The sequence below is a fragment of the Streptopelia decaocto genome (assembly GCF_964273445.1).
Source record: "Streptopelia decaocto genome assembly, chromosome: 7".
NCBI lineage: Eukaryota > Metazoa > Chordata > Aves > Columbiformes > Columbidae > Streptopelia > Streptopelia decaocto.
Window position 1 is genome coordinate 42,608,475 of NC_138661.1, and position 17,059 is coordinate 42,625,533.

General features: G+C 48.4%; 2 protein-coding genes across 6 annotated transcripts in view; one reads left to right on the forward strand and one right to left on the reverse strand.

The window, feature by feature from the left end:
* CSTPP1 (centriolar satellite-associated tubulin polyglutamylase complex regulator 1) overlaps nucleotides 1-5,496 on the forward strand; it is an 81,585-nt gene extending 76,089 nt beyond the window's left edge. Inside the window, exons 8-10 of one of the 4 annotated variants that reach the window (XM_082059470.1) lie at nucleotides 2,774-2,837; nucleotides 3,115-3,297; nucleotides 5,211-5,310. In XM_082059470.1, the coding sequence (XP_081915596.1) occupies nucleotides 2,774-2,837; nucleotides 3,115-3,295 (245 nt within the window). In that variant the 3' untranslated portion in view covers nucleotides 3,296-3,297; nucleotides 5,211-5,310. Of the gene's footprint in view, nucleotides 1-2,773; nucleotides 2,864-3,114; nucleotides 4,678-5,210 lie in introns of those variants that run through there. The other 3 variants (XM_082059472.1, XM_082059471.1, XM_082059469.1) reach the window with 3 other exon arrangements.
* On the reverse strand, nucleotides 5,226-16,703 carry ARFGAP2 (ARF GTPase activating protein 2). 2 transcript variants are annotated; one of them, XM_082059467.1, is made up of 17 exons: nucleotides 16,212-16,703; nucleotides 15,842-15,960; nucleotides 14,874-14,946; nucleotides 14,211-14,342; nucleotides 14,040-14,120; nucleotides 13,131-13,233; nucleotides 12,451-12,507; nucleotides 11,834-11,878; nucleotides 10,676-10,728; nucleotides 10,137-10,273; nucleotides 9,483-9,614; nucleotides 8,861-8,989; nucleotides 8,652-8,780; nucleotides 8,149-8,275; nucleotides 7,948-8,038; nucleotides 7,711-7,829; nucleotides 5,226-6,055 (listed from the first exon to the last, which is right to left on the reverse strand). In XM_082059467.1, exons 1-17 carry the CDS (start codon nucleotides 16,584-16,586, stop codon nucleotides 6,035-6,037), a joined length of 1,923 nt encoding a protein of 640 aa, XP_081915593.1. In that variant the 5' UTR covers nucleotides 16,587-16,703; the 3' UTR covers nucleotides 5,226-6,034. The 2 variants fall into 2 exon arrangements, with proteins under 2 accessions (XP_081915593.1, XP_081915594.1); XM_082059468.1 differs by lacking the exon at nucleotides 11,834-11,878 and having other exon boundaries at nucleotides 16,212-16,701.
* Nucleotides 16,704-17,059: the final 356 nt, after the last annotated feature.

Below are 17,059 nucleotides of genomic sequence, written 5' to 3' on the forward strand. Positions count from 1 at the left end.
CTAATGGAAAAACCTCTGCTGCCTCCTTGCCTGAAGACTTGAAGCCCAGTCTTTCCCAGCTCTTCCCCATCTTCTCTCAAGGCAACGCGATCTCACTAGTATATTAATCTATGGCCTACGGAAAATCTGGTGTTCTCATAGAACACAAATTGCTACACAATTCTGTGGAAACCAAGGGGATTAAAAAGCAGTATCTCATTGCTCATTTCTATGTGGTGCTGGTCAATATTGTTGTAGAGTAGGAAAGCAAAATGTTGCACTGGCAAAGGACAGTAGGTAATCCATACATCTTTCAGATTACTCATACTTCCATGTTGCCCCCATATTGTGCTCTTGCTTGTGCTCTTCCTTCTCTTGCAAAGGGAAACAGAAATGGCTTTTTGTGTTTGACAAGGCTTTATCAATGAGGTATGTGTGGAGGCCCAAACGCTCATCTCCACTCAGCAAATCATTTGGTCAGTAAGTGGTAGGCCTTTTCTGTCTTTGGGTAGATATTCTCTCCCTCTACTTTTAGGCTTGAGCATTTGCCAGTCCCTGTGTTACAAAGAGGAACCGCAGTGAAAAGGTGTACCTTGCCTGAGGGCTTGTTCTTTTGCACAGGTGTGTGTCATAGTAGAGTAAAAGTGTCCCCTCCCTGGTTTGAGCCCCTTACAGCAACCATTTAAGCTGCTAATGCTCTTCTGGGGCAGGGCTGCTTACCCAGCAACATAGAGATTATACATCAAAGGTGCATTAATAAAGCCCTGCAATCCCCTCTGCAAACAGGTTTAGGAAGCCGTGTACTCACTAGGCAAGGTGATTCCTGGATTGCACCAAGCAAAATATTTTTTTCTTTGCCCTATGAAATCCACTTTCAGTTGAATGCAAAGAAAACAGATGAGCAGGAAAAATAATTCCTGCCCACAGCTTCCATTGTGCCATCTACAAAGCATGTGGGTTTTCATTCCCATTCATGTGGGCCCGTCCCCTGGCCCTCTGCCAGCCTCCTGCTGAGGCCTCTCACTGAGGAGGGGCAGCAGCCACAAGGCTGACAGGTGCTAGCATCTTGGCAAGGAAAGGAGGATTCTTTTCCTGGTGTCTTTTCATCTCTGCTGAAGGGTGACTTCAATAGTCTTTGGTCTGCAGGGGATCACAAGTTCCCCAAAGCCCTTCAGCAAGAGTGGTTTCAGGCAAAGGAGCTTTCAGTGAGGATGCTGCCTTCTCTCTAGTCTCACAAAACCAGTACCCCCGTTGAGGAACAGGGGTAGGGATTAGAGCGGTTGGTTCAGGCTGGGGCAGCACTGATGAGTTTGTCAGGCAGCCTAACTCCAGTGCCAGTGTTGATTTGCGAGTCCTGTTAAGTGTTATTTACTGACTCTCCTAAGTAATTCTTGTGCCCTGGAGACCTCATTGTGCATTCTACAAATGCAGAAACACGTTAAGCTTTAGCTGCTTATTCTTTTGATTAAGCCCATGACAGGGAGCGGGTTGGGACACTTCACTAGACCTCCTGACATTCTGTGTTGCAATGCCAGGCTTTCCTGTTCATTTGCAGGAGGGGAAGATCAGAACTGGAAGAAGAAGGGGAGTCAGTTCTGGTCTAATCTGGTTCTAATTTTTGGGCACTTGCTGTTATGTTTTTGATGACTGCTGCCAGCTTGCCTGTGTGAGGCAGGTGGTTCTCCAGCCTCTCCTTTAAGAGTAAGGTGCTAGGAGCAGAAACCAGATCTGTGTCCTCACAGGGAGTACAAAGCCCCTTCCCAAAGATACTGAGTGTAGCACCCAGGTATGCTGAAAAACAAGAGCATTCCTCACTGTGCTACCAAGTGTATCTTTCCTGGTGTGCAGTGGCACTATCCAGGTTATGGTAAGCAAGTCCTGTCATTTCTGTGCTGGCTGATTCCGCCCCCGCGACTGCTTGTACAAGGTGTAGTTTGTTAAAGAATTAGGAAGGAGGGGTGTCCTAAATGCCTCATCTTGCTTTCTGGGCTCTTCCTGAGGTGTCAGTGTCCTTTCAGAGAATGGCAAGGATATCAGCCAGCTGTTCCAGTCCTGAACTATACCCAAGTGCTTCATCCGGAACAGGTTTTCAGATGTGGAAAGGAGCATCTGACCTTATGCTGAGAGAGGGTACCTGATTACTGGCCCAGCCTTTCATGCTCTTACCCAGACAGCAAGCAACGCTAGAGCACAGTCCATCCACACTTACTCCTGTAGACTTAATGTGCACCAGAGTCAGGCCTGACTTTCCTGAATTGCAGGAAAGCAGCAGTCTCATACTTGTGGCATGTTTTGATCCCTAAGTTCAGCACACCACAAGAAAGGCAAGTGGCACAGAAGTAAATGTCTCCCTGGGTGGTATAATAGTGCGTGCTTCAGGCTGTGGCACAGACAACAACATATGTATTGCTTTGATAGGATCTAGGACTGGTGACTATATAAGGCAATTTGCAAAGGCCTGAAGTTGACAGGCTGTCATCTCTCTAACAGTCAGTAGTTTTGTATAGTGAATGGAAGCTGCCAATCCTTAGGGATCTTCAAGTTCTCTGAGAGGTGAGACTACTGAGAGTGTACCTCCCATTTAGTCTGAGCTCAACTAGTCTACATGAAGGACACAGAATATGGACCATCATTCTTTATCTGTCCATGATCCTCAACATTCAGTGTCCATTTCTCTAATAGGTGCAAGGAAGAGTCTTCTCTGTCTTGCAGGACAGGATTTCGGATGCTGCTATGGCTTGAGCACTTTAAGAATGAATAGCCTAACTCTCCTTTCCATTGTTTATTTTTCCAGGGGCTTTGCCTGATAAAGGAGACTTGTTTGTGGACCCTGAAATGGATCAGGAACTTGAGAAATTGTAAGTGGAGTTGCCTAAAGTAAGAGGTAAAGCAACAGATTAAAGACGGTAGCATGCTAAGGAAGACTTAAGTATGAAGTACTGTCCCTGTTCCTTTGCTCTACTGTAAAATAGAGGAACTAACAGAGCAGCCTGAGCAGAGGCCTCCGTCTTTGGGGTGCCTTGGTGCAGCTAAGAAAATCCTAAAAAAGGCTTCAGACACAGCACTCTAGAACTACTATAGTAAAGGCTGGAGATAACAAGTTAGGCTGCCTAGCCTTTGTCTTGTCTCTTTCAGGGTAGCTCAGGTTTCAGGGCTTTCCATCTCCGGTCCCACCAGCTCCAGCGGGGACACAGCAAATTTGCCTGTCCGTAACTCACCCAGGATTAACTCTCCCTGGAAGCCTCTACACCACTGGCGAAAAATGGATGCTGAGAGTGAAGGTTCCAATGAAGAGACAGACTCCTCTGAAAACTGAAGGTTGTGAGGATGGGCACTATTCCCACCTTGGGTTTCTCCAGAACCCACTGGAGGAACAGCACCTCCTCCCAGAGCATCTGCTCTGACATGTGATTCTGCCCATATCACTAGTGTGTGTGCAGCTGTGCCAGTCCCCATTGCCAGGTCCACCTGTCTCTTCCCAGGAAGAGCTCTGCCTTTTTCCTAGCTCCAAATTTGTGCAGGAAGAGCTCCTTTGCAGAAGCCATTTTCAGCTGCAGAGTTCTGCTACCCTCTGGTGGCAGGCAAGCCAAAACAGGAGGCCCCAGCTCAGCTTCCACCTGGAAACAGTGGGGTGTTGTCTTACCAAGGCTCTCTCTCATGGTTCAGCAGGTGCTGAGCAGTGGGAGCGCTACTGCAGGCTGCTTGCCAGTGTTCTGTTGTGTAGCTGTGTTCAGACTTGGCCTAGACAATAGAGTGGTTAAATTGCCAGCGGCAGCTCTGCACTCAGGCTCCATTATAATTATTCCCAGTAAAGCTGCACCTGCATATGATCAAAGGTAGAGAAATTCCTGAAGTTCCTAGAAAAGAATGGTGTAGGTATTGCCATGCCACCTGCCTCTGCTTCTTCCTCCATGTGTCCAAGACTTGCCAAAGCAAATAAGCTAGACTGCAGTCAATGCTGCATGGTGCTGTCTGTTCCTCTGCTGAACTGAGATCCCTTCTGGGAGGCCTCCTGCTGCCTCCAACAGCAAATTAAAGTCACTTGGAAAAGCAAGCTTCACAGGGGTTGAAGGGGAGAGAGAAATAATCTTTAAAAGTCCTTGGCCATGGGTGGTGTGGCTTGGAAAGATACAGAGCATCTGCTAGGGTTGGGTGGGCAGAAGCACTAGGGGAAAAGGAAGCTGTTATCAAACAAGTCCCAGGTATTTTTTACTAAATACTGTCATTGTGGCATCATAGCATAGCCCTTACAACTACAAAAGGAAGTAACATCTCATTTTGTTAATGGTAACTGACTCAGCAGTTTGGCCTCCACAGTCCTGAAAAGAGTGTCTAGCCCAGCTCCTGTGTCTCAGGTTGCAGAGACTGCTTATTTCCTGGGGATCTTCAGTTTCTCTTGCTTCTTTGGGAGCCTCCTTGCTCCTTCTGTGCATAAAATGCTGCAGCATGGGCTACTCAGAACAGCTAATGCAAAGCTTACAAGCAGCCCTGAGTGGATTCAACCCATGCTGGACCTATTTTAAGACTAGTTCCAAAACTACTGCTAAGTCTGTACTCCAGTCCCACCTATGGAGGTAGAAAAAAGGGTTATTTATTTATTTATTGTAAATTATTTTATTTATTAACGTGCTTGCTAACTGCGCTTTCCCTCCCAGCCATCAGTGACTGTGACACCTTAGCAATAAAGCACACTCTGTACGACCACTGCTCCGTCTGGGGTTTTCTGGGCTGCACCAGCCCCTCCTCAGGGTGCTGCCAGGGGTAGCGGTGGTACTCACCAGCTTCAGCTGCCTTTTGAGGGGCCACGACAGACCCTCACCCCAGCTGAGGGAAGACGACAGCACCCCCAGGTGCATCCCACTCACCCTCCCACCTGGGCAGCAGCTGCCAGTCCACTCCCAGAGCCCCCATGCAGGCATGCTTACCCCCAGCAACACCATGGGTCTTGTAATGGAGCAACAGCACTGGGGCACCAAGGGCAATGCCATAGGAAAGCTGGACCTACAACCTCCCACCTGCCCCACTGCAGCAGCCCAGGATGGCAAAACATGCACAAAGGGGCAAAGTAACCCTTTCCCTCCCACCCCCAGCTCTGCAGCTACCTTAGCCCCTCTAGCCTGTTAACAGCCCTAGAGAAAGGGTGCCCAACAGAAACTTCAGAACATCCCCATCCCCTCCTTTTGCTAATAGTGTGTAACAAGCTCTTTTCCCCACTTTTTCTTACTACTCAGTTCTCAACACCATAGTCCAAGGAAGAAAAAACATATGGTCTTGTTAAAACCAGAGTCAGGAGCAGAGAGCCAAGTTGAACAGGAGTAAAATGACAGTCCTCAGTCACTGCTGCGCTTCAGAAGTTCACCTCATCGTGAAGTCAGAGGCTCAGGACTTGGATCTCAATCCAAAGATGGGCAATAAAACAACCAGGGACGCAGTAAATATCTTTACAGCACTTCTTTACCCGGGCCTTTTTTGCTGATGATGTAATTAGAAGCTAAAAAAATAATCTTTGCTTTTTTTCTCCTGCATCAATATATGCTGGTTTACAAGACAGTAAAAAGGATTATCCCATGGTAAAAGTCAAACACCCTGCAGATACAGAGGATTCCACAGCACCATGGATTGGGAGCACTGAGCAGAACAAAAACAGTCGTGTCCATGGGAAGCAGGTAACATGATGTTCAGAAAAACAGCATTCCCCTTTCTTCTGTCACTTGGTGAGCTAAGGTATGGGCCAAGAGGGACAGGAGCACTGATGAGGGCAGCCCAGGAGTTCCTGTCATTTTTTACAGCAGTGAGGTTGACCCTGTAAGAAGGCCTGTCTCCACTGGCTAGTAGATAGCAGTGGGTATGAGGGCACATTGAATTTTAATAAGAGTGGAATCCAGAGATATTTGGAAAGCATCCTAGGCACAACCATGTCCTGAACCCCTCTGCTTAGCTTCTCCCCTTCCCACCCACCCCAGACAAACTAAGACAATCCTGGAGAGTTTATTCCAGACAAAGGTGACATCAGTGCCTCTTGCTGGCTTCCCTTTGAGTTGCAGTCCCTGGGTCATCAATATGAGCCGTAACGATCCTGGGGAGGAAACACACCAAGACACCATGTTGCAACACTTCATGCAAACTCCAGAGATAGATAACAAGTTCTTGAGGTGTTTGTGACTGGAATGCAGCACAAGGTTACCTACAAAAGGCACTATGCAATGGCAGGACATAAAGTGACCTTAACGTTTTAAGTTCTGCCTGGGACTTGGGGAAAGGCATATCAGACATAACAAGGCATCCTGTCCACCAGGAGAGTAAGGTTAGCCAAGGGGAGTTAAATGGCCACCAAGAATTGCTCAGCTATTGTAGCACACTCATCAGCTACAAAAGACAGGTTTCTGCCTGGGATTTTCCAGCAATTTGAGAAGACGATAATTCGACTAGAAGCCCAGATATAGTGAAAGCCCCTGAGCACAACAGCAGCTTAGAATCACACAATCATAAAATCATTTCAGTTGGAAGAGACCCTCAGGATCACCAAGTCCACCCATAACCTAGCTAGCACTAAACCATGTCACTAACAACCTCATCTAAACACCTTTAAACACCTCCAGGGATGGTGACTCCACCACTTCCCTGGACAGCCTGTTCCAACGCCTGACACCACTTTCCATTAAGAACTTTTTCCTAATATCCAATCTGAACCTTCCCTGGCACAACTTGAGGCCATTCCCCCTTGTCCAATCACTTGCTACTTGGGAGAAGAGACCAACACCCTCCATGCTACAACCTCCTTTCAGGTAGTTGTAGACAGCAATAGGGTCTCCCCTCAGCCTCCCTTTCTCCAGGCTAAACAGCCCCAGTTCCCTCAGCTGCTCCTCAGACTTGTGCTCCAGGCCTCACCAGCTTCGTCACCCTCCTCTGCACTCTCTCTAGTACCTCAATGTCCTTCTTATGATGAGGGGCCCAAAACTGAACACAGGATTCAAGGAGTGGCCTGACCAGTGCTGAGTACAGTGGCACAATCACTTCCTTAGTCCTGCTGGCCACACTACTCCTGATACAAACCAGGATGCTGTTGGCCTTTTTGGCCACCCAGGCACACTGCTGGCTCATGTTCAGCCAGTTGTCGACCAGCACCTCCAGATCCTTTTCCAGCAGGCAGCTTTCCAGCCACTCTTCCCTGAGCCTGTAGCACTGCCTGGGGTTGTTGTGACCCAAGTGCAGGACCCGGCACTTGGCCTTGTTGAACCTCATAAAACCGGCCTCAGCTGGTCCAGATCCCTCTGTATGGCCTTCCTACCCTACAGCAAATCAACACTCACACCCAGCTTGGTGTCATCTGCAAAGTTAGTGAGGGTGCACTCAATCCCCTCATCCAGATCACTGATAAAGAGATTAAACAGAACTGGCCCCAGTACTGAGCCCTGGGGAACACCACTCATGACTGGCCGCCAACTGGATTTGGCTCCATTCACTACAACTCTGGGCCCGGCCCTCCAGCCAGTTCTTTATCCATCACAGAGTACACCCATTCAGGCTATTAGCTGCCAGCTACTCCAGGAGAATGCTGTGGGATACAGTGTCAAAGGCTTTACTGAAGTCTAAGTACACAACATCCACAGCCTTTCCCTCATCTACTAGGTGGGTCATCGTGTCATAGAAGGAGATCAGGTTGGTCAAACAGGACCTGTCTTTCATAAACCCATGCTGACTAAGCCTGAATGTGCCACAGTGTAACCTCACCTGGAGGGAGCTCATCACTCCATTGGCTAGGACAGCCATCTTGCCAGCAACTGATTTCACTCCTTGCTTGAACTGTGCAATGTCAGCTGTAGGCAGGACATTTCCAATTGACACGCCACCTGTGAGAACCAGCAGGAGTTAGGCTGGAGTCCCCCAGCTCCAGAGAGCACCCTGACCCCCTCCAGTCTAGGTCCTCCAAAGCCGTCCCCTTCTGCAAACTGCTGAGTGCTCACAAACCTGAGTGCACATTCTCAGCCTCTCCAAACAGGTCTGCAGAGCTGATGGCGCTGCTGCCCGAGAGCTGCTGCAGTCGGGATCTGGCTTCATACTGCAGCAAACAGAACAGTTATAAAAGAAGTGAACAAAGTAGAACCTGAGCAAACAGGAAAAAAATGAAGACAGAGCTGTACCAGCTTAAGCACTGCAGATTGCATCTACCTCAGCATCTGCCTCCCGGCCAAAGAACATATCTGAAGATATAGCTTTAGCCCCTGCAAACTTCTGACGAGCTTCATTAGATTCCACAACGGATGTCCTGTTCTCTGTCTCCCGCCTACTGGTGGGTCTACAGAAAAAAAAAGAGAAGAGATACCTCTCCTTAAGCTCACCAACACATGAAAGAAACAGACTTCTCTCTCAGACCCCATCCGATCAAAGGACAGCAACAAACCCGCCAGTGCTAGCTACCATCAGGGTTCTCCTCTCCCCACCTCAGGACAGCCAGCACTCAGGACTGTTAGACCATATCAAACTTAGGGACACGACAGGAAAAGAAGTACCCAAGCCTCTTTCATTGAAGGACCTTCTGCTTGGGCTTGTTCACGTGTTGTCTTCTGCAGCACAAAGCTCCTGCTATAACACAGGAGCATCTCTCTCCCCACAGCTCCTAGACCCATCCCTTTGTCCCCCACACAAGGTAAGTACAGCAGCAGGCACTTTACCTCTCTGAAACTGGCCGAATACTGGAGATGGTCACCTCAGGTTCCTCCTCCTTGTCCATACCCCATGAAGAGTCAGTTTCCCACCGCGAGCCAAATGCATCTTCAAATGAGAAGGGACTGTATTTGTACCTACGTAGCCAAAACAGGCAATTCAGGCCAGACATTAAATACAGGAATAAGTCAAAGACTACACTGAAGCTGAGTCTTACTTGGGGGGTCCAGATGTGAAGCTTCCAGCATCTTCAAACAAGTCCAATTGTGAGCGGGAAGATTTTGCAGCCAGCGGTGTCTCCTGCTCAATCACTTGCATCTCAGACATCACCGAGTGTGAAACAGAACTGGCACAACAGAGACGCAGTCAGGGCCGATAGGTCTGACAGATCCAGCCCCTACCACCAGTCTTTCTCAAAACTGAATTCAGCCTTCATAGGCAGGGCAGGTGCCACAAGTCTCAAGGGAGAATTTGGGATGCCAGCCCCCTTCACCTCTTAGCCAGCTTATCCTGACTCCCTCACAAGTCTTGAGCTACCTTCTTAAGGACATATTCTGCAGGGGGATATCTTGCCAGACAGCAGGGTTCTAGGGCTAGACACTGATAAGCCACACACATCTTTGGAAAAGCTCGAATGAGAACTAGAACCCCTGAGCATTCTTTCTGGGACCTGAAGCATTTTTAGACAGTCCAGCATATGAGCACTTTAAATCAGCTCCTTATCTGTTACAAGAGCAGCAAGTTACTGCCTTCAGGAAACCTTTCCAGAGTGGTATGTTTCCAAGGCACCTGTCTGTCCTTTGCCACCAGTCTGTCCTTTGCAACCCACAGCCAAGTACCTTCTGGACACCAAGCCCATGCCCAGCCTCTCCGCTTGTTCACGCTTCTTCCCTTCGAGGTTCTGAAGTTTCTTCTCTTCCTTCTTCCGATCAAGCTGCAGTTCCTGATAAGCCAGTCGCATTGAGGTGACTCTGAAGAAGAGAGCTGTGGTGGGTACTAGCGCATTACTCTTCCCCCCAGCCCATGCTGTGGAGGTCCAAGGGGGAGAGTAACTCTGACAACCCTCGAAACACCCATTTTCACAACAGCTCTGCCAAAAATCTTTACAGAGAAGCTACTACTTGTCTTCCCATCTCATTTCCACTGGGATTCAGCTCTTTTTTTCACTAACCATGACTGCAAGCACTGTCCCTCCACCCCCGACAGAATGCATCACCCAGTTCTGTCTTTACATTTTTCAGTCCTGTCCAAAGGTGAACAGAAGCACAAAATACTTCCATATCTGCTCCTTACACTCTTCCAGGGGCATGCTAATATGAATAAAATCTGGCAGTATAATTTGTGCCCTGCTGTAAGGACTACTGCTACTGGCTACTGCTTGTGATATCATGCAGCATGTTCTGTACTCACATTAGGTCTAGGTTGAAGAGCATTGACCTCATATTACTCCTGCCTTATGAATGCAAGGTATTCAGCCCAAACAGGGCACTTACATGGACTCCTCAGCTTGTTTCCTGGACTCCACTGCCTGCTGCTCTCTCAGCTGCTCTGCCACCTGGGCTTGCCGCTCAATCTCACTGAAGCTCTGGCTGCTCACTTTCTGGGCTCCAAGACCTTTTTTTGCACCCAACTTGAAAAATGAAACAAACAAACAAAAAAGTGAGTTCTTCACCCTACATTGTTCATCATGGAAGAAAACCAGAATCCTACTTCTGGCTGCACTGATCAGGCCTTCAGTCTCCCCATGTAGTCACAATGTACAGACTCAATGGAGCTTGCAACAGAGAGAATGGAAGAATGCTCAAAAGTCAACCTACCAGTGCCAAGAGATCAGCCACACATGCTTCAGACCATACCAAGTAATGATCCAAAGCTTAATGCCATTTTTCAAAATATGCAGAGATATAATCAAAGCTCTTCCTTCTCTCAGTACACAGCTTGGTTAAGGGCAGAAAGCAAGGGCCAGCAAAAGGACAGCAGTAACATGAGACAGGCTCTATCTTGCCTCCATAAAACAAGAGCTCAAACATACCCCTTTCTTAGCAGCTCCTGGCTTCTTCTTTCCAATGAGGGAGGATTTAAGTTCTGCAAGAGGAGGGAAGCAGCAAATAAGCAGAAATTAATTAATTTAAGAAGCTAAAATTAGTCAGCAACCCACATGAACATCTACCACAGTCCAGCTGCTACAGAGTCCAGGACACACCATGCAGCTTCACATCAGAAGCCTGGGTGGCTTCACCCAGTTAAGAAAGATGCACTTAGAAGCTCCATAATTGCAGGCTGGTGGCCTAGAGAAGCATGTCTATCACTGGAGAAACTTGTTTAGTGAATTAAGGCCTTTGAATAGCTCCTCCAGTGTCATGCAGTTGGTGACCCTGTCCACTAGGATCAGGGTAGTCAGAGAAAGGCTAGATTTATTCCATTCCAAGAAAATGTAGGTTCAGGGCCATATGAAAGTGCATGCCTCACCAACGTCTTAGGGACAAAGAAGCAAGAACCCTAAAGTCACATTTACACGAACAGACCAACAACAAAATAGACCTAAAGTGCAGCGAGCTGTAAAAGCAACAGGTTCCCCAACACCTTGCACCAGGAACCTGTCAGTCAAAGGGCATGACATGTGCCACGCTTGTAAAACAAGCCAAGGTACAGCCAAGCAGCAGATGCCTGGGGAAAACTGTAAGAAAAAAGCAAACAAAGAGGGACTGCCCAGGACATTTTCCCAACTTCCAGCACGTAGCTCCAAGATCTTTTATTGCCCTTTATGGGTTTTTCTTCCACAGAAGTGTCTCCTCACTTTCTACACCCACATGAAGTTTGTCAACCCATCCTTTTGAACATTCTTGATAGCATTTGTGTATCTTTTCTAGTCTTACCATAAGTTTTTGAAATGAGGGGCTTCCAAACATTTGCAATATCTGAGCCTATTTTCAGCTTCCTGTTTTTAACATTTGATTTGGGGTTGTTTGGTTTGCTTTTTACTGTCAGGAAACATTTAACAGAAATGCCCATAAGATCCCCTTCCAGATACGGAATAGCTGCTTTATATCCCAATATGATACATGAAAGCTTTGGCTCATTCTCTCCATCCAAGCACAGGAAGCTAAAGTTAGATTTGAAGGCAGAATCACAGAAGGGGCAGGCAGAGCTGTCACAAGCAGCCAGCGCAGGCCAGCTGCTGGCCAGTTACCTCTGGCAGGAGCAGGCCCTTGTGTTGATAGATACATGGACATGTCTGAGGAAGAGACATAAAACAAGGGGAATGAAGAGACACTTGAGGATGCAGGCTTTCCACCCAGGATGAACTCACTGTGGGCTAGGAGCACACTCTCAATAAGAAGCTCCAGCTAGATGCTATGTGTGCATCCAGGACAGTAATGGTAGTGGAGAATCAGATACAAATCCTTATTACTCTAGAAGATAAAAATTAACTTGCCTCCACAGCTTCTGGGGGGGTGTGGAGAACCATACACACCAACAAACACCACAGTCATGTGGCCTTGATCAGCCAAGTTCTAGATATGCAAATCTAGACACACAAACTTTGCCCAAAGCTCAAAAAATTAAAACAAGCTTTTGGGAAGGTGACAGCTTTGAGCCTGACCAACCAATGGAGGAGGAAACCTCCAGGAAACTGTGGCTTGGTTTTGGGGTTTAGGGAGATCCTCAGTATTGGCTCCACAGCAAGATAAGCCCCTTTAGATATTCTGGAAATTGGCTCATCAGTTCCAGCTCGACTGGGCTTACTACTGAACAGCAGGTGTAAGAGCAAGATTGATCTGAGAGACAGCAGAGAGTCTTACTTACCCAGAGGAGCTTTAGGAGATGTGCTCAACAAGTCAATAGAGGGGCCCTGGCTGGAATCTGTGGGCACAAACACAGAAGAGAATATTCAGCAGAGATATGCTCAACCCCTTCCTTTTCAGTGTGCTCACAGTCCTACTTTTTTACCACCTCTACCCCCACCCCAAACAAGCTAAGTTACAGTCTGAAAAGCACAAGTTCCCAAGCCCAACAACTCTGCATCAACACAGAGCAAGTTATTCCCTTTGCAGTGTTCTTAACACATTAAAAGAAAGCAAACACTCCGCAGAGGAATACACAAAGCCATTTCAAATTACAGCTGTGCCCACAGATTCTTGGTTTCCTTGTCATTCACCCTAGAACAGTTTTTGCTTTATATTCATAAATCATTTCCAGACCTATCGAATTCAGAAAAGAGTCTTTAAACAAATAGTTACATCTGCAAGCAGGGAAACAGGACAGCTAACCCCCAACACAGTTTTGTGTGCATTTCAGGAAAAGCAGAGAACTGATCCCAAACAGAGCAGTGTCTAATTTAACTAAACATCATAGAGTGCACAGAGCTTCCACTCCTTCAAGCCTGAACCAAAGCAAAAGCTCAGCCCTTTCAACTGCAGTAGGAAAGTGTATGCTTCTGGAAATGAAGTCAGGTTCTTGGGAAAGTTATTCAGCAGGGAACTCACCCGACACTTCGCTGCCTTCTGATGATTTCACTGCTTTTTCCACCTCTGGGGAAGACTGTGCAGGATTCTGGCTGGCATCTGCTACATCCCAGGTACTGGAAGACTGCAAGGAGACACTCATTCCAGTGATTTGCAGAAGATGAATAAACCAAACAATCCTGAACCTACTTCAGGTTTAGTGACCTGTATTCAGTTTTAGGCCAAAGGAAATGTGTTCTGAACTCCATACTATGCCTTCAGTGAAGATAACATATGGACAAGTCCACATTCCCTTAGCGGGGACAAAAATTAAAGAAAACAGAAGCTAAGCTGAATGGAAGGCCAGGAGGAACAACAGTATCACTCAACAGTAGTATCAGAGTTGGCTACTGTGAGGACTTACCTGGTTAAAGAGATGACCTTAAATCTAGAAGAAAGAGTGTGAATGAGTGGAAAAAAAATAAACTCAGCTTCCCCTGTCTTTATTTCCATACAGCCAATTCTCACATTACTCTATTCACTTGAGAAAGTCCACCTGGCATTGTGAAAGCAGTTGTTCAAACCCACTTTACCAGGTTCTATGCACTGAAAAGCTGACTAAACCAGACATTCAAAGCCAGTCCTGGCTTTAACTGTCCAAAGAGACTGTGCATCAACGCAGCATACAAAGTGTTTTCCAGGAAGTAGCTGGTAGCTCTGAGTATTCCTTGAAGAAAAAGATGGTCTCAGAAACAAAATATTACAGGCCCCATGAGGGATTGCTCAGATCTGTGACTATGTCCCAGGCTGCTGACTGAATCTTAGTTCTTCTATGTTAGTACTGAACAAGTACACAACTTAAAAGTCCTTCCAAATTAAGCAGTACTACTGCTGGCTGAACAGCTGGCTACTGAAGAGCTGTTAAGGCTGTCTGGTTTACACAGTTCTCACCTGTGTGTGCTCCATGAAGAAATCAGCATCACTCTTGTCAGGGGAGTGCCCAGGGGCTCCACTCAGTCCATCTATAAGCAGCTGCAGAGAGAAGAGGGGAAAAAGAAGACATCCTACAAGACTCAGCATCCAGCACTACACATCCAACAGTACAGAGCTGCTCAGACTTACATCAGTGCCGTACTTGGCCATGGCAGCACTTGCCAGCTGTCGGATCTTCTCCCTGTACATCTGGGCAGCTCGACTATTATACTTAGCGTTGGCATCTGTGGTGGTGCAGCCATGCTGGCGGAAGAAAGCAGTCTGAAAAGAAAAGAACATCCAGTCTCCTGACTGCGAGATTGTACTCAAGCAAGCATTAGACATAACTCAAACCCAACAGAAAAAGGAAGCTTCTCAGAGACAGGCGACTTAATACTGAGCACACAGCATGAACCACCTGTTCACAGATCAGCTTTCTCCAAAAAGTCTCACTCCAGAACCCAGAGGGCTAAAAAACCATCCCTGTCCTCCACAGCAGGATGATTCTGAGTTGCAATGGTGAGCATGAGCCTTCAAACTGATCGGTGTTACTAATTCCTTTCCTTTAAGAGGACTATATATCTCATTTAAATGACATGTATGGAAATGACACATCTGCACATCAGAACGCAACTCATTTAAAGGTCACAGTCTAATTTCCAAGCACACCTGACAAACATCTCCCCTTATTACACATTTCCAAAAAAATGGGGAGGTTGGTACTCTGAAAGCCATGTAGCAGAAAGGGACAAGAAACAGAGGATGTGGGATGCAACAGGGAAAGCAAGCAAAATGCCTACAGAGGCTCCTCACCGCGTTGGCATTGCTGCCCACTTGCATACACCTCAGCTGGAACCAGTTCCAGTTCGAATCCAACTCTGTGGACCTATGTGAGAACAAATTATTTTTGTTAGTAACATGCTGGCATGCCAAATACAAAAGTAAGCTCTGAGCTAAAATGGTCAGGTATCCTGCTACTAGCCCAGAGTATAGGAGGCAAAAGGAGAAAGAACATCTTGGTAACTTCTTTGCTCCCCTAGCAAATTAATTTGAACTTTTAAAGTGAGGGAAAAAAAACTAGTTTCAATCTCATGCCAAATAACACCGTCCAGCCTCAGAGGACCTCTCACTTGTATTGCTTAAGAGGGTGGAGCTTGAGCTAGGAAAGCACAGGCAACAACTTTCATTCCACATGTGATCTCACCACAACATGAGAGACTCATGTTCAGCCCATCCCATGGATTAGACCAGAACACATGACAAAGCAACTGAGAAAACAACTAAATAAAGCCAGGTGACAGAGCATGTTTCATATTGGTTACTCAACTTAGCTCTGAGTAAGTAAAGGTCACAGTTCTGTTACTTAAAATGCTGTATTTTACAAGTACTGAAAATAGGAATAACAGGCTGAAAATCCAATACCATCTTCCCCACTAGGTTAATACAGAAAAGACTAGATAACATTCCTCTTTTTGCCTTGCTCAGCATTACAATAAAGACTTCCACGTTGCTGCTTTACTGACAAGATTCACCCACCACACTCAGCTTCTACAAACGGGAGCACAGACAACATTTCTGCAAGGTTAGCAGAAGGGACATGTTTACGTTCCACTGAAGTGCTTTGGGAACTCCATCCTGGGAGGGCTGAGTGACCCACAACCTGCGGCAAGCAAACCACGTAAAACCTGCGGCGATCACGCCGTGACAACGCGTCTCCATAACCGAGTCCCCGCGGCCGCTCCAGCGGGAGCCCCGGACCGGCCCCTCCGCCCCGCACGCACCTGATGAAACTGAGGTGCACGCCCAGGGACCTGTGCACGCCAGAGCAGTCGATGCAGAGGAAGACCCCGTAGGTGATGCTGGCCCAGCTCGGGTTCTTGGCGCCGCAGTCGAAGCACGACTGAAAGGAGGCAGAGGGACGGCCGGGCTGAGGCGGCGGCTCTGCCGCCCCTCCTCCCCCTGCGCAACCCGCTGGCCCCGCTCCCCGTGGCCCGGCCGCTCTCCGCGAGCCCTCCCGCGAACAAGTAGCCCCCCGCCCGGCCGCCCCGCCGCCGCAGCGCGGCCTGGAGCCCAGCGGCGCCCGGCCCGAGCCCAGGCAGCGGCCGCGGGGAAGTGGCCCAGCTCGGAAGGCGCCCGGCGCCTCCCCGCTACCTTGTTCGCCGGCGCCGCCCGGAGCCGCTTAAAGAGAGTCAGGATCTCCGTCTTGCTCGGCTCCACCGCCATGATCTCTCCTTCCCACACACCACTGCGGCGATGGGTGCCGGCCGGGCCCAATCGGCGCAGGCGTGGGGCCGCAGTACGGGTGCCGCCTGGGCCCATACCAGCCGGCGGACAAGTCACGGCGCTCCGCCACTCCCTGCCCCACCGCCATGGCCGCAGGGGCGCTCCGCCATTAATCGCTCCAACCGCCGCACCCGTTTGCTGGGAGTCCCCACCCTCCCGGGTCTCGGGGCGGCCCTGGTGCCCAGGGCTGGGCGTTTCGGGTCGAGGCCCCTCCTCGGCGCCTAGAGCCAGCCCCGCCATCATCCCATCGGCTGCGCCGGCGTCCCTGTCAGCTCTGCCTGTTCCCGACGTCCCCTCAGCTCCCTCACGGCGGGAGCAGCGAGGCCGGGAGGCGGTGGGGGCCTTAGGCCAGCTGCCCTGAGAGGCATCACCTGCTGTGCGTTTAGACACCGGGCCTGGCGCACTAGCGCAGGCTTGGGAATTACTGAGTCAGCTGGAGACTTCTCAAGAGCAGCAAACAGCCCTGCTTACCTCATCCTGGGCAGTAATGAAGGTGGGGAAGTTGTTATTTCAGAACAAATATGGTGTCATGGCCTCAAAGTGCTGTATTACATTTCTGGAAGCAGCAAGGGATGGACTAGAAAGTCACTCAGTTATGGAAGAAAAATATGGCTGTGCTTTGCACTAAAAGTCAATGGTCTATAGCCCATTTCATGTTTTACCCTAGAAAAAAAGTGCAGAGTGATGAGAGGTTCAGAAGGACACCAAAGCTGATG